General features: G+C 44.2%; 1 protein-coding gene across 1 annotated transcript in view; it reads right to left on the bottom strand.

Annotated features, from left to right (window-relative positions):
- ADAMTS2 (ADAM metallopeptidase with thrombospondin type 1 motif 2) overlaps positions 1 to 14,801 on the bottom strand; it is a gene marked incomplete at both ends in the record, with an annotated part of 172,181 nt that overhangs the window by 54,383 nt on the left and 102,997 nt on the right. The window contains one exon of the mRNA XM_084295006.1: positions 780 to 982. Coding sequence (XP_084151132.1) covers positions 780 to 982 — 203 coding nt within the window. The remainder of the gene's footprint in view (positions 1 to 779; positions 983 to 14,801) is intronic.

Raw genomic sequence — 14,801 nt, 5'->3', positions numbered from 1 at the left:
GATTTTTCAAAACTTGATTCTTATCCCACAAAACAGAGGCCTTGCTTATTGACTGGGGTACTAGAGGGCTGCTTATTATGGGTGAGCCTATTGCTCTGATATTTAGAAAGAGAAGATGGTTCCTTCGAATATTCTCTACTATCTGCTTTTATCACTACTGCATTATATAGTCTGTTGCACTGACAGTGGTTCTCAAGATTAAATATTTAATGAAGGAAATCCAAAGGTGTCCGCCATAGACTAAATACTAAATCAATTTAAGAAAGTTCAGTGCAAGACTGCATAACATTTTACTGCAGTTTGAACAAGCAGTAGGTAGGTGGCCTGGGACCTGAAGCGATTCTTGAGGAATCAAAGAACTTAACTGAGCAGTTTTAAAAATGTATAAGCCAATCGAAGCTTCTAATACAACCATATTTGAAGACAGTTCTCCAAACCATGTTTTTCAGCAGGGAGCTTAGGATAAGGGAATACACATCTAAAACGCAAGGACTTCCAGGGACCTGAGGCCCTGACCCTATGCCACCATCCATCAAAACACATAAGCAGGACTTTGAACATTTTAATAGTCCCACTGCCAGCTTCTTCCTTGGCCCCTTTTTCTTCTTTTCCTTCTCCCATTTTGGCTTTTCTAGAAGCGGCCTGGATTTTGCTCCTAGAATTATTTTATCTCCTGCCATGAGAAAAATCTATGATGTCTTAATCAAATGGCTCAGCCAACCTACATCCCCCCTCCCCTCGCTGTCTTCCCGCAGCGCAGTTAGCAGGGCTGTACTCACAATGTTCATCAGGGTCAGCAGGTACTTCTGAACGTGTTCTTTCCCATGGAACTGAACAACCGAGTCGTCAACCCCCAGAAGGACTTCAATGTTGTAATCATCATCCGTCGCATGCCTTCGATAGCGCTGCCTTGATCTATGCACCCGGTCTTCAATGAGGCTCAATGCGCTGTCGAGACGATCCAAATTAGTGAGGTTAGCCGCTGAAATCAGACAGACAAACAAGTTAGCAAACAGCCATGGTTCAGGCTCAGGTCTCAGCTAAGCCGGTATGATTTTGAAGCAGCAGCCTTAGTTATGTTCCATATGTTACGCAACAGCGTTAGTCGCACTTAATGACAATTAAAAATGACCTAAACAAGAGAGAAAAATCTGACCTCAAAAGTTACTTTGCAAAGTAAAAGAAATACTTTCTGCAAAGTAATATTGTGAAAGAAATATAAAGCCAAAAGGACAGACACCAATGTCTTGATGAGACTGATGGAGCTATTTGTGGTAAAATAATTATTGCTTCAAAGTACTTCAAAGTAACAGAAATACACCATTCAGGGGTCCCATGCTACCAAGGATATCCATGATTTCAGAACCACAATTAAAGGCAGATAACACACTTTAAATCTGATTTTACTGCCCACAATCATATTTCAAGGTAAGTTGCCAACATAACTTTTTAATATTCAGGCAGGTAGTAACAAACCAACCCCACACCCCTCATCACATTAGCTTCTTTCCTAGGTACACAGATGTAATTCGACAGCACTGACATAAATCCTCTTTATTGTTACAAATCAGGAACACACTTTAGATACAAAATGAATTCATTTCAAGCTACATTCAGGAATTGTTTAACAGCTTTTCATTCTTCATTCCCTGTTTGTCATGTCACTTTGCATTACTGCATGTCAAAGACCAATCCATCAGGCACAACAGCGGCCAACATTACTGCTAATGGTTTTAATAGTGCCTGCGATATGAAAAGCTTGTACTTTGACAGGACGGGTACACCTGATGTGGCACCTAGGCACTAAAAATGAATGTGAAAATACGGAATCTTGACATCTCACCCCATAAAATAACAATGATGAGTGTTAATATTATTATTTTCATTTGCATTACAAGAGCCCTGGGAGCCCCCACAAGAATCTCTTCATTTCAGAGGATGTCAGAAGAAAGACTTGCTCAGAAAGGCAGCGAGAGCGCTGTGGATTGATTAAAGGCTTCCAGCGCTCACTTCAGAGCAACATAATAGGAAGCAAAGGGAGGAAGCTAAAGCCATCACCTTCAAAGGAGAAATAAGAAACAACTCTTGGAAATGTTACAAAAGAAAGTGGATTCTCCATCTTCGTTTATTGAAGTTTTCACATCAAAACTGGCTGCTTGGGTAGAGAGGAATGAGTCACCAGGCCACGGGGCTCATTACAAGAGTATCTGGGCTCTTGCCTTAAGGCCGCGGCCTCAGGTTGCCGCCTCAGCAGGCCCTGAGTGTTGCCGCGGTGCCAACGTGCGGCACTGTGCGGCCTCCAGGCACCAGGACAGGAGGCACAGGCGGCCTCTAACCTCGGCCATACTGCGTGCATCCTTTGCTGTGCCTTCTCCTGGGCTTCAGCCTGTGTCTGCTGTGCAAGGCCTGAGCTGCAGAAATGCTCATCTCTGTGCCCCCTGCAAGAGACCTCTAGGCACAGCCCCTGAAGGACACCTGTGCCTGTGTAGAAACGACAGGCCTGGCATGAAACCCACAGCCTCAGGCATTTGTGCTGCACTCACTGCTCCTTCCTCGCTCACCAGACAGACAGAGAAGGCCCCATGTGGTGCCCCTATGTCCCCACAGGGCCCCCATGTCCTTCTCCTGGGAGGTCAGTGCCTGACACAGCTAGCAAGCACAACCACCATGTTCTGCCAGCCCCAAAGCTCCCAGCAGCTTCTGCTCCTGGGGCTGCAAGATTTTAAGATTAGGCTGGTCAGAATCCGTGATTCACCATGAAAATTTGCTCTTCTCACAGAGCCCAGCTTTGCCATGGAGGGGAACGCATCTGGCCTGGCAGCGATGAAGAGAGCCCTATGGCAGGGCTCTAAGCCAGCCAGCAGCCAGCACCAGCCCTATCTCATGGTTTACTCCACTGGGAAAGCCTCAGTTTTAATTCTTGCTAGCTCCCAGAAGTAATTACTTAGCTATCACAGTGGGCTCAGGAGATTCGCTATGGGATCACGGGGCAATCATACATTCATGATCCACAAGGCAAATCACAGTTACTGTAAAATTTGACAATAACTCTTATAAGCCCTCTAGAAAAGTAAGAGCGGGCTGGCAGGGGCTGCAGGTCGTGTCCTCTCTCTGCCTCTCACACAAAAAACCACAGCAATAAGCAGCAAGGCCAAAGCTATCAGACGTGATATTGCAAACCAGCAGGCGGGGGAGAACCTGAGCCCTGCGGTGCGGCTGCAGACGGGGCTGGTGGAGGCTGCAGATGGGCAGCTCTGATGGCTGGGGGCCTGCCAGCCTCAGCTGCCATGCCTTTGTTTTGGTGGATGGGTGGCTGTCAAGGTATCTAAAGCTTTTGTGCTTTCATTTCTTTCCCTGATGTGTCAAAGTCAAGCTAACTCCTAGTGTGGTTTCTTTATTCCTGCTGTGAGTAAATCAGCCAGAGGCAAAACGCGATCCTAGCATCCTGCACTTACCAACCTGCAGTGAAACTGCCTGCTCTCCCTCTGCTCCTTTCACCGCTGTCCCACTGGCACCCTGACAGTCCTGCTGGCTCCTGGAAATAGTGATCAGGAGGCTCCCTGGGATTCATCTCGCTGCCAGTGGGTGCCAACCAACCACTTTACATTCTGCTCAGAGCATAAAAACTCACCACACTCACACTTACCGCTGCCCCTCCAAGACAGCTCAGCCGGCAGGCACTGGTACTTCAGAGGCACGGCCCAGCCATGCTTCCCAGCTGGCTGGAGTCTGCCTCAGACCAGCAGCAGAGCTCTGGATATTTATGACAGCAGCTGCAAGGGGTTTGATTCACATCCCGACTTCCCGCTGGCTGTCCTTCCCCGGGCAGCTCTCCCGGGACAGTGGGGGCTGCTCCACACGCAGCCCGACATCACGCAGCTTGCTCGGGCTCTGCTCTGCCGCCCAGCCTCCTGGATGGCAAAGGGTTGGATTTGCTGGCCCACGCTACGTTACAGCCACAAGAAGTTTACTCAACTGACAGCTGCACCCAAATCTAATTAAAACCTCTATTTTCCTGCTGTGGGAGAAAAACAAAGTTGCATTTATAGTAAATGAGAAGTTTGCCAGGTTTTGGCATCTCAACTTTTTTTATTTATACTGTTAATTTTGGTGTTGTATTGTTGTACTCTTAATAATATGCCAGAAAAGATAAGAACTCAAAGAAATAAATAAGACACCAAACTCCTCCTTCATATTTTCCACATTACCTTGCTTCTGACCACCCCTGCATTTTGCACAATAATGCTACAAGTCATCTCAAACTGCACTGCATTTTACTAAATCACCCCAAGACCTCTCCATCATATGTTCATTTTCAGCAACTTTTGCCAAATCAGTGCATCAGCCACTAATTATTGGTGCCAACTTTGCTCTCCATCTCCCCAGAGCAGACACTTGGCATTTTCAGGGGCTAACAATAGCCTCTGTTGAAACCTCCTCTGTGTTCCCACTAGGAAAAAAAAACACATTTCTGAAAATTAAACACTGAGAGACAGGGTTGTATTTTTCTCTTTTGCTAATCATCCAGAATAAATCACAGGACAGCACCGCTGTAACAGTTCACCCACAAATCCCTCAAAAAGTCTTTTTTTAAGCCAACTAAAAAAATAACTGATCATTCAGTGACTTTCTCCTAATGCTGCGGACCTTCTTCCAGCTCAGTATAAAAAGTGGCCAAGTTGTTGATAGAAGGAAAACCTGGGCGTCTGGCTTAAGCATAAAAATGGGAGCCAGGCAACCTGGGCTGTGTTCCTGCCTCTGACACAGACTTCCCTGCGATGCTGGAGGATGCAGCAGGCAGCTGAGAGCTGGGAGGCAGAGCCTGCCGAGGGAAAAGCATGTGCACAACCCAGCTTGATTCTGCAGCCTGAGATTTTTAGGTCCGCTTCTGCTTGCAGTTAATGCAGGCATCCTAACTTATCCTACTATTTGTATTTGCAAACTTATCCTAAGCAGTGAAGTGCTACTCGTTTGCTGACTCAGACAGTGTCCCCAGCTGTGCCAGTCCCAATGATTTGTTAATATATGAAGAGCACACTGGAACCTAAAGAGGAAAGGTCTTTATACTGTGCACCCAGAATCACACAGCTTTCTGGTCTAATCCCCATCTCTAAGACAAGGAAAATTCACACAAACATCGGGTTTGCCTTTGCAGGACTTCAGGTCACATCTGCCAGCCGCAGCATCGCAGCCTTAAGACTGGACACCCCCAAGCTACCCTGCTTGTCCCATGCAAGAATTTTCCATCTGTGACTGTTCAGGATTTCTGACAACACTTTATTTTCCAGGAAATTTCGCCTCGCTCATTAATCTTTGATATCACGTGCTTTACAGAAACCTAATTATGTGACATCTTCAGAGATTCTGCCTTACCCATCGCAGCAGTCAAAACTCTAACAGATGCTGGGAGTTACTGAAGCATGAACACTGCCTGCCATGAAAACCGCCTCTCCCTGTGTTTTCTGTCACTCCCTTTAGGACATCCACCAAAAGTACAGTTGCTGGCTTGTGATCTTGTTTTGTTTTTTTTCATGACCGCTTTCAAAAAGGCTCAGGGAAATACAGCTGCACCTACAGTTCTTACAAGTCCCTTATGAAGCTATTGCACTTTAAAAATAGTATCAGCTGTAGGGTTCCCCAGTCTCACAGCAGCGATATTGTCCTAATAAAGCATTTCCTCCTTTTTTTTTTTTTTACCTTCTCCTTCTGGTAGGGGAAAGGCAACTTTATGAAAAGCCCAGCAGAGAGACCAGGACAGGCAGCTGGGAGACTAAACTGCATGACTTGTTCACAGATATCAGCTGTGGCTTGTCAGCAGAGCAGCCCACTGGAATTTCATCTCAAACATGAGTGTGCAGCATTCAGACCGGCCAACCACCATTTCATATGCAGCTTGTTTGCTTTTGCGGCCACTTCATCTGTCACGGTGGGAGCAGGCAGACACCTGAGCCGAATGCTGAGCTCCTCTTCTGCAGCCTCACGAGGCTGAGCATTTCTAACTTGCTGATGTGCTGCTCATCTCCATTCCCAGGACATGCTTCTGCAGGGACTCCCAGCTTCCCATTTTTTCATGTCAGTTGCTGCAGAACACTGGCTTTTTTTTGTTTCTTCTCATTAACCCCGGTGACTCAGACTGAACACTGGGGAAGCCCAGCTGGAGCCCATCGTGTTGCGGTGGCATCAGATTTGTGTGTGCAGTACCGTTGTGGCCACCCTGGGCTCCACACCGCTCAGCTGCAATGCAGGAGGTGACAACGCAACCCCAAGGCCGAGACTTGCAGTCACAGCGGAGGTGTGAGGCCATCCATCACTCGGTGCTGCAAATGCAGAGAACCAGGCTCCGTGGCAGGGAAGCACAGGCAGGCGGGATGGACTTGCTGCAGCTCTCAGCTTCCCACTGCTCTAGTACATCTGCACCTCTGGAAAAGTACCAAACACCCTCGACAGCTTGACAAAGAACTGCTCTTTGGGGAATAGCACTTTAAATCACAAGTCATCTTTCTGCAACACTCCCTGCAACCCCACGCTGTAGGCTTCTGTTGTGCCTGTCCTCTGTGTTGACTGACTCCCCAGTCAGCCCCCCAGTAGCCCATTCGTGTATTCTACCAAAATCCCTGTTTGTCCTCCACACCATGGAGGTCTGAGGCAACAAACAACAGTCAACAAATCTTACTCTCTATTTCCTGGCAATTTTTTCTCCTGTTTTAAGTTTGTCTGTTTGGGTTTTTGTTATTCCATCCTGTTGCATGCACTCATGATGTGTCTTGTTCATTTGCTAATCAATAGTTTCTCTGACTTATTTTCTTTTTACTTATTTCTGCTGTTTATGCAGCCCTGCTCACCTTCTTCTTTGCTTGTTTTCCAAATGTCCTCTATTTGCCTTTCTTCTCCCCCTTGCTAACCTGCTCAGCTACACAGGACTTTCATAATTTATAAATCCCTTTTTCATACTACAGTCTGCATTCGGACCTTTCTGCTATATATCATTCATATGAGAACTGGGTAAATCCAACAACGTGAATTAAAATGGAAAAGAGCTCCTGTGAGGTGAAAACTAATTGAAAAAGGGCTAAACAAGAGAAGTGAATCACACACAGTACGCTCGGCACATGATACAAAGCTGGCCCTGTTTAGAAGGGCATCCCCAAGAGGACGTTGCCTCAGCACAATTTTAACTTGGAACTCAATTTTCAGAGGATTTCATCTGATTTCTCGAATCTCAGGTTAACACAGTGGCTGCTACCTGGTAAACCCTTACCCAAGAGCAATTATCACAGCAGAACTCTCTTTGGGTGTGTGTTCAAATTCCTTCTCGTCCACTTTTTTACATAAACCAAAAGCAAGACCACACCAGTAGTCTAAAGACCAGGCATGCAGCAGGCATCCTCACAGAGGTTACAAATCCCAGTCCTGCCCTTATCTGCAAAGACGAGTAATTCAGACGGAAACTTTTGGGCTGCATGCCTTGCTAACCATATGATCTCATTATGAGCTCCCTGCCTCTTAATTTACATTACTGCCGTGGCTGGTTGGATCGCGTGTTAACACAGAGCCTGCTCCACCTTCCACCCATCGGTGGGCAGTCTGCCACAGGTACTGGGGAGCCTGGGCTCCAAAACCTCCAGCCTCCTGGCCTCCAGCTGCAGGAAGGCCAGCAGGCACGGCAGCTGAAATCCTCCTGGAATGACCAGGTCCCAGCATGTGAAACCACTATGAGATCAAAGTACTTCAAATACTGCATGTTTGGGCCTTACAGAGCATTCCTGTAAACTTCCTGGGTTAGGAAAATTGTCCCATATTTGCAAAATGAATGCACATTAGCAGCACACCAGCATACTGAGTGCAGGCGGGCTGCTTGCCAGGCTCTTCTTTTCTTGTCACCTACACAATGGTATGGTGGCTTCAAATCTGGAGACATGCTCAAGCGTCTGCCTGAACCAGAGTCACAAAGGATAACAAAGTTGAAACCTACCGAAGTGGCAAAATCTGGGAGAACTTTGAAAACTGAAGAAGAAATGTCGTTTCCAAAGGATAAACCAATTAGTGCAGTGACAATGGCCAGGTGGACGCTGTGGCAAACAGCCAGGCGAGAGACACGAAGAATAACCCCAGCGGGTTGTTGCCAAGGAGACTTTTCTGGCACGGCACAACAGAGAGGAAAGGTATTACAATACTAAAAAGAAAAGTTGAAAACTAAATTGATCTCATCAGGGCCACAGTCACACAATGAGCAACACAAAGATGAGAGGTAATTGCACTGCTAAAAGATTAAGTGATAGCAAGGTAATATAATATCCTGGACTAAAACATACTTTTTTTTTTTTTTTTTTTTTTTCAAAATGGTGAAACATCTTGTGTTACAATTTTAACTTTCATATTGCAACATAATAGTCAAAAAGGTGCATTGAAAAGAAAGGCAAACCAACCAGGCAAACCATTCAGTGTGACCTTGCTGAAATGGAGCGTTCTGAGAACTGAACATAAAGTTTTTCCAACAGCAAAACTCACCCTTCAGAACATTTTCAGCTGTCATCCTTACTAAAGCAAATGCAGGTTGCACGATTCAGCACCAAACAATGAATAAGCAAGATGTTTATAACTCGGCGCTTAAAACTAAGCTCAAAGAGGGCAAAAAAGCTACCCTGTAGAAAATTAATTTATGGGCCAACCTCGAAGTTTCACTGACTTAATTGATTGCATCTGGGAAATGCTTATCTTGCAAATATTTTGGCAAGTCATTGTAAACTGGCCCGCGTTGCAGAGCCTGTGACTCGCACGTGTTGCCCACTTCACCACATCCCACCCGCTCACACAGCCCTCACCCGGCCCAGGAACGCGGCTCACGAGCATCCAAGCGCAGGCATTGCAGGCGTGCCAGGGGGGCTTTCCTCTCAATGCATCCCACGGAGCTACAAAAGGGAACTCTGTTCTCTCAAGCTCATCGGCAGCTAATGAACAATAAATTAAGGTGTGGAGCTCGGACACACAGCACCGAGCCTCCAAGCCCCCATGCACGGCATGAGATGCATCATGGCGGCTCCACAGCCTGTGGTGAAGCAGGGCTGGAGGAGTGGAGAGGCCTAGGCCAGGAGGCCATATACAGGCCCTCTGATGCCACCTGATACCACTTATTGCCCTCTGACACCCCAAACCCCAAGCCCCAAACCCTTCTGCTTCTCTCAGAACAAGGGATGAGCATCTCACCCACAACTTCCATCCCCCTGCTAAGCTTTAACAAAGTGTTTATGGGCCACTCGAGCCCGAGGCCGCCACTGAGATACTCAACGCATGATCCATATTCCAAGCATGATTAAATTACAGCAAATTAGCACATTAAATCAGCTGCCCAGCCGACCCCCCAGCTTTGTAGGTGACACGTCTAACAATCTCACTTGCATTTTTAACAGAATGAAATGCCAAACCACGGTACAGGACTTGAATAACAACAGGTTACGGGGAATGGCAGTTGTCTTTCCATAAGCCAACTATTCTGCATGAAGGGGAAATTAATTTTAATTACAGTTTAACAAACAAACATTAAAAAACAGGTTTAAAAAAAGTTGAGTTCCTACACAAAGCTAGGGGAGGAGAGAGGAAAGAGAGAGAAGATGCAAAAAAATACATACAATAACCATACCTCATTGGAAATATTACTGAAAAATAGCATCTGAAGCAAATATACATCTTTCCACTGCTTTTTAGCCAGAGCCACTGACCAACAAACCTTGTCTTTCGGCAAAGTTTTGGAGTAGGACTCTACCACCCTTTGAACAGGGGAGCTCTTGAGGGAGACGTGAAGTCTCACAAAGTAGTAAAGGATCCAATGTCAAGTAACAAGCAGCACAAATCTCATCAACGTAACTAATGAATCGCACAAACGACAATGCAAACAGCTCTTGGTCTTCTGTATAATCATAATGATCTTTTAATTAGACAAAGTAAACAGTCTGCTGTGTTCACATTGTGAAGGAAAGCATAGGAAGAAAGTTTTCCAAATCCTAGGGTGAAAAATGTGCGCGGTTTGAACTACCTATAAATTCAACCAAGTTCTTGAACATCTCAGAATATTATACCAGAAACCATCAGTCACTCAGGAAAAAAAATGCTAATTTAACGAGAAGAAAACATCATCCAGGCAGCGTGAGCAATGGCAAAGCAATATATGGCGCCTTGGCTACTTACACTGGCAAGACTTGAATCAGAGCAAGAAGGAGTTATAATTTTACCTATGTTTTGAAAATACCCATGCTGCTAAATCTGCCTGGACTTTCTGTAATAACAAAACCAGCTGCAATTGATTAAAGACTGTAAGAAAGACACAGCTAACTTGGAGGAAGCGTGCATTTCTTGAACTTAAAAATGACAGCAGAAAACCCTGAGACAGAGCCAGTCTCTGCTCCAGTGGAAGCACAAGAGGTTTATTCTCAAGGCATTTCAAAATCAAGGGCAAGGGCTTCTTTTGTCGTTCGTAGACAGAGCTCTGGCTCTGTCAGGTCCTACAAAAGGCAAACTGCTAAACACTGCCTGTTCCTATTGAGGCGTGTGGGTGTGAGATGGGTCCCAAGGACAACAGCTGAGAATAGAGGCTTTCAAACTGCAGCACTTTTTTTGGAGGATGGATCAAGAATGGAGAGGGATGGAGGGAAGGAAGTAGAGAAGAGGAAAAGGGAGGAAGGAAAGCGACTGGATGGATGCAAGAAGTGAAAGCAAATCGAGAGACAAAAGCTGGAATACCAAATAGCACTGAAAAAGAGGCAGGTGAGAAGAAGTCAAGGCCAGTCTTCGTGCTGTGGTTCCCCATTGCCTCCAGGAGAGCAGGTGGAGATGGGAGCCTGGCTCTGCGAGGCCACCCAGCTGCCCCATGTGTGTGGGCAGGGCTTGAATGCTTCTTTTTGAGATAAATTTAGCATTAATATCTATGGGCTTTGGAGGGATTAGAGCCAGGTCAACTTTCAGTTGTTTAGTTTCCTGGCAGTTCCAAGTTATTTTTAATTCATTTGGGGTCAAATGGCCTCAAATACTGAAAATTTTTAAAACCGAAGAAACAAATCATTTCAGCTGACCTGAAATCACGTTTTCCTCATTTGATATGAAACCAAGCACCTCAAGTCTCAATTCAAAGTCTCATTTAAAAATATAAGACATTGCAAAGGAAAGAAGGAAAATGGTTTGTTTCAAACCCACAGCCATGAAACCCAATTTCAGAGTTTTTCATTCTTTATCTGTATGAAGGTCAGTGAAACTTCAACATCTTTTAACACCAATAAAAAATCATCCAGCTCAATTGCAAGTGCAAGGCCTACTAAGAGTTTCCATTTGCCTCTTTCCACCTTCTGTTCTCTTCTTCCAAAGGGACGCTCAACATTTCAGGACCTCCGTATCTTCCCTGGGATGTTTAAGTTTTATTGATAAGCAAGTTGTGTTCAATGTTGTCTGATTTGTCCTTCAGTTTGGCTTGCAGCCTAATCAAACTGAGGATATTTGTCTATTAAATAAGATGTAGCTGGTAGGACGTAATACTCCTTGGCAGGCTTTAGAGCACTTCTCCAACAGGGACAAATCAGACCCATTGAATCTCAAAATAAAAGCCTTTCAAGAAATATGTAGCAAGGAATTTATCTCATACATTAAAGACAGTATCATCTTTGCCAATGCAAATAAGGCCTACAGTGGTCAGAAACTGCATTTGTATTCACTTTGCAGAGTGTTATAAAATTTCGTTAGTATTAATGGCAACTCTTACCACAGAAAATGAAATCAGACCTTGGGAAGTGAATGCAGAATGTCCAGTAAGAAGGGCTGGGAAGCCTTTTACATACATGTACACATATGAATATAACAGGAGCTAACATGAAAGAATTCTGTATTTTCACAAGGTATAATGGAGGTTGGAGGGTTGGTGGACAATTCATGTTAGCTAATGTTTCTGTTAGAACCGTTTTTAATAGGAGTTAGACATACTGGAAAGCTATCAGAAACAACAGCAAACTGAGATATTCAATTTAAACAAATTCATTAATTTCTCTTTAAGAGTTACAAACCCAAACTGATGCTGAGAAGTCTAAATGAGTCAATGGCTGTTAGGGAAACAGCAGAAGCTGTTAAGGATAAAAACAGTCGCTCCAAACCTTCAGATAGTTTCTGCCTGTTGAACTGTAGCAGCCTATAAAGACCACTTAGCCTCTAACTTGTTACTTCTACAGAGTAAACTGGAAATGTCAAAGCCAACACTGGAAAAGCTTCTCCATTTGCCTTACAAAACTAGAGTAATCAAGTTAACAGAGAGCTCTGCTGATTTAAGTAGAAAAAGTTCCCAGTAATTAACACTTTCTATCTAAAACTGGTAAAAACTCAAGATCCTGTGCTTCTGCAATGAGTTACGGGTTTTATCCAAACGCTCAGTTGTGGTTAGTTGTACTCCATCATCTGTTTCTACCTAGTTAAAAGATTTGCCGACCAAGCTGCTCATGGTTTACTTGATGCAAAACAGTCTGTTATCAATTAAACAACAAACAATAAAACGAAGGGAACAAATACAAAAGTTTCCCACAAATCATCAGCTCTAACACCATAGCTTATGTTTAATTTTAGGAACCAAAAGGTAAAAGGCTGTGCATAAGTATAACCATATTCTGTATTCTTCCAAAAAAACTAAATCTGTAGATAAAAATACTTATCATACAAACACTGCAAATATTAATTATTAACGCATGCTGTGCTAACAGAAACAGTAATGTTGTCCCCTTACTTGAAGTCAGAACATAATGTATCCTCAATTCTGGCAGAGCAAAAAAAAAACATTACTTCAGTTGTCCAAGAGATAAATTCTTTACATTTTCCCATTACCTCAAAAAAGAAGAGAAATTTATGCAGCTAAACAAAGTTAAGCAATAACTGAATTTACTTTAAAGAAATAAAGAGACATCTGGCAGCATGGGGGAAGCAAGGCTGGAGGGACAACTAACATCTTTTGGTAACTGAAAAATGCACGTTCTGTGTGTCAGGGTCTCTTCAACAGATTATTTTACTCCAGAAGCATGGTTTCCTACGTATCTCTTTGGCAAAATTAGTACCACAAATAGTGTTTCCTTCAGTCCACCTATAGAATTTGTTCACACAGATCTGAGACCATGAACAGTGCCGAAAAGCAGTATTTTTGAAAGTCAGACAAAACTGCATTTATTTGGCCAACAATAGTTCTATTGAATTATGCAACACGAAAAAGACATTAAAGTACCACAGTCAATAAAGGCGCTGCTTGGCTTTGGTGCCCTCAAAGCCCCCACAATCCCAAACAATTATTTTGGACTTGCAGGACTCTGCTTGATCTTCTGCAGTGTGGGAGCCGGAAATGTATTTATTGAGGCTGACACTAATCAATACCCATCATTTTCTCACAGGCTTCAACTTTATTAGAAAAATCATATCAACAGCTGCTACTGTCCCATGGAGCTTCAAAAGAAAGCAAAGGGTGCTGGTATCTAGGTGCTCTCATTGCCTGGTTCTCCAGCTTATTTTCATCTGAGCTCCAGGCTGTTTTCAGTGCAAAGTTTTACATCTGACCTTTCCCATCCTTCTCTTAACTTCAGAGAATTTGAATTTATTACTTTTTCACTCTTTCCAATCTATTTCTGGCTAATCTCTAAAATTTCAGAAGCTTTCAGAAAGCTTTCTTGCATTCTGGTTTCAGTCCAAGATGTCTTACTCTGAAATACCGCAGTGCAGCTGGGCAACTCTTGCTGAATAACTGGCTCCCCCAAATGAAGTTTGGATTGTTTTGAAATGATTTTCAAATTAAATTTTTAGAGGGGCAATCAATCAATAAATAAATAAAGAGAATGGAGCAGGGGCTCCTGTTTCATTCCAGTGAATGTAGACTCCACAAAACAGAAGTGCCCAACCAGCTCAGGCTACAGCAGAGGACATGCAAGTGTGCAAGAGCCTGGGGGTGTTTATCTTCAAATGGCAGAAGGCAGCTCTAGCTTGCAAATTTGCAAATGTTGCAGAGTTAGTCTGTGCCTTAGCTCTCTGAAGTATAATGTGCATTAAAGAGGTTGATTCATAGAAAGAGCCAAAGGGCAGAGTGCAAAGTAGGGATGAACCTTGCCAAAGGATTGTTATCTGTGGGCGTTTGATGCAACCAGGCAACATGAGGGAGATCTCCAGTCCCAGAGCTTGCCTTTTGCACAGACTATTTAAGTTATTACTTTTTGACCCAAAAAGGCTATTTGAATGGGACAGCATTATCCCAATACTCTAGCCTTGCTAAAAGTAAGGAAATACCAATTCTGAGCATCCAGCTGCACTGGGGATGAGGGGCAGTGGGGGGGGACACAATGGAAAAAAAAAAATCACAATGTGAAAAGAAGGGAAGCAAAGCAGTTGGCACAGAGAAAAACCTTTTAAAACTGGAACCATAAAGCAGGAGTGTCAAGCAGCAGTGTGAAATTAGTGCAGCAGCCATTACACATGGCAGGAGTTTCAGTCACCTCTTTTCACCAAGCCGTAGCTGAGGGGCTCAGCGCCGGGGCCAGGGAGGTGGCAGGGAGGCAGAGCCATGGCAGCAGCCACCGGGGCAGGCTCAGCTGGGTCATCCTTACAGTGTTAAGAGAATGAAAAGATAAAGAGGGAGATGTGGGTAGCATCTGCTCTACAGGGAAGATCTGAATTTCAGACAGAGTGTTGCAGACAGCACTTGATATTCAAATAAATACTGCCTTTTTTTCCCCAAAATGAAGACCTTCGCTGAAGAATTACGGTTTTATGTTCATGGAGCTGAATAATTTCAGACAATCACATTA

This window comes from Netta rufina (genome assembly GCF_964035555.1).
Source record: "Netta rufina genome assembly, chromosome: 14".
NCBI lineage: Eukaryota > Metazoa > Chordata > Aves > Anseriformes > Anatidae > Netta > Netta rufina.
Note: the sequence above shows the minus strand (reverse complement) of the source record. Positions and strands in the feature narration are given on the sequence as shown.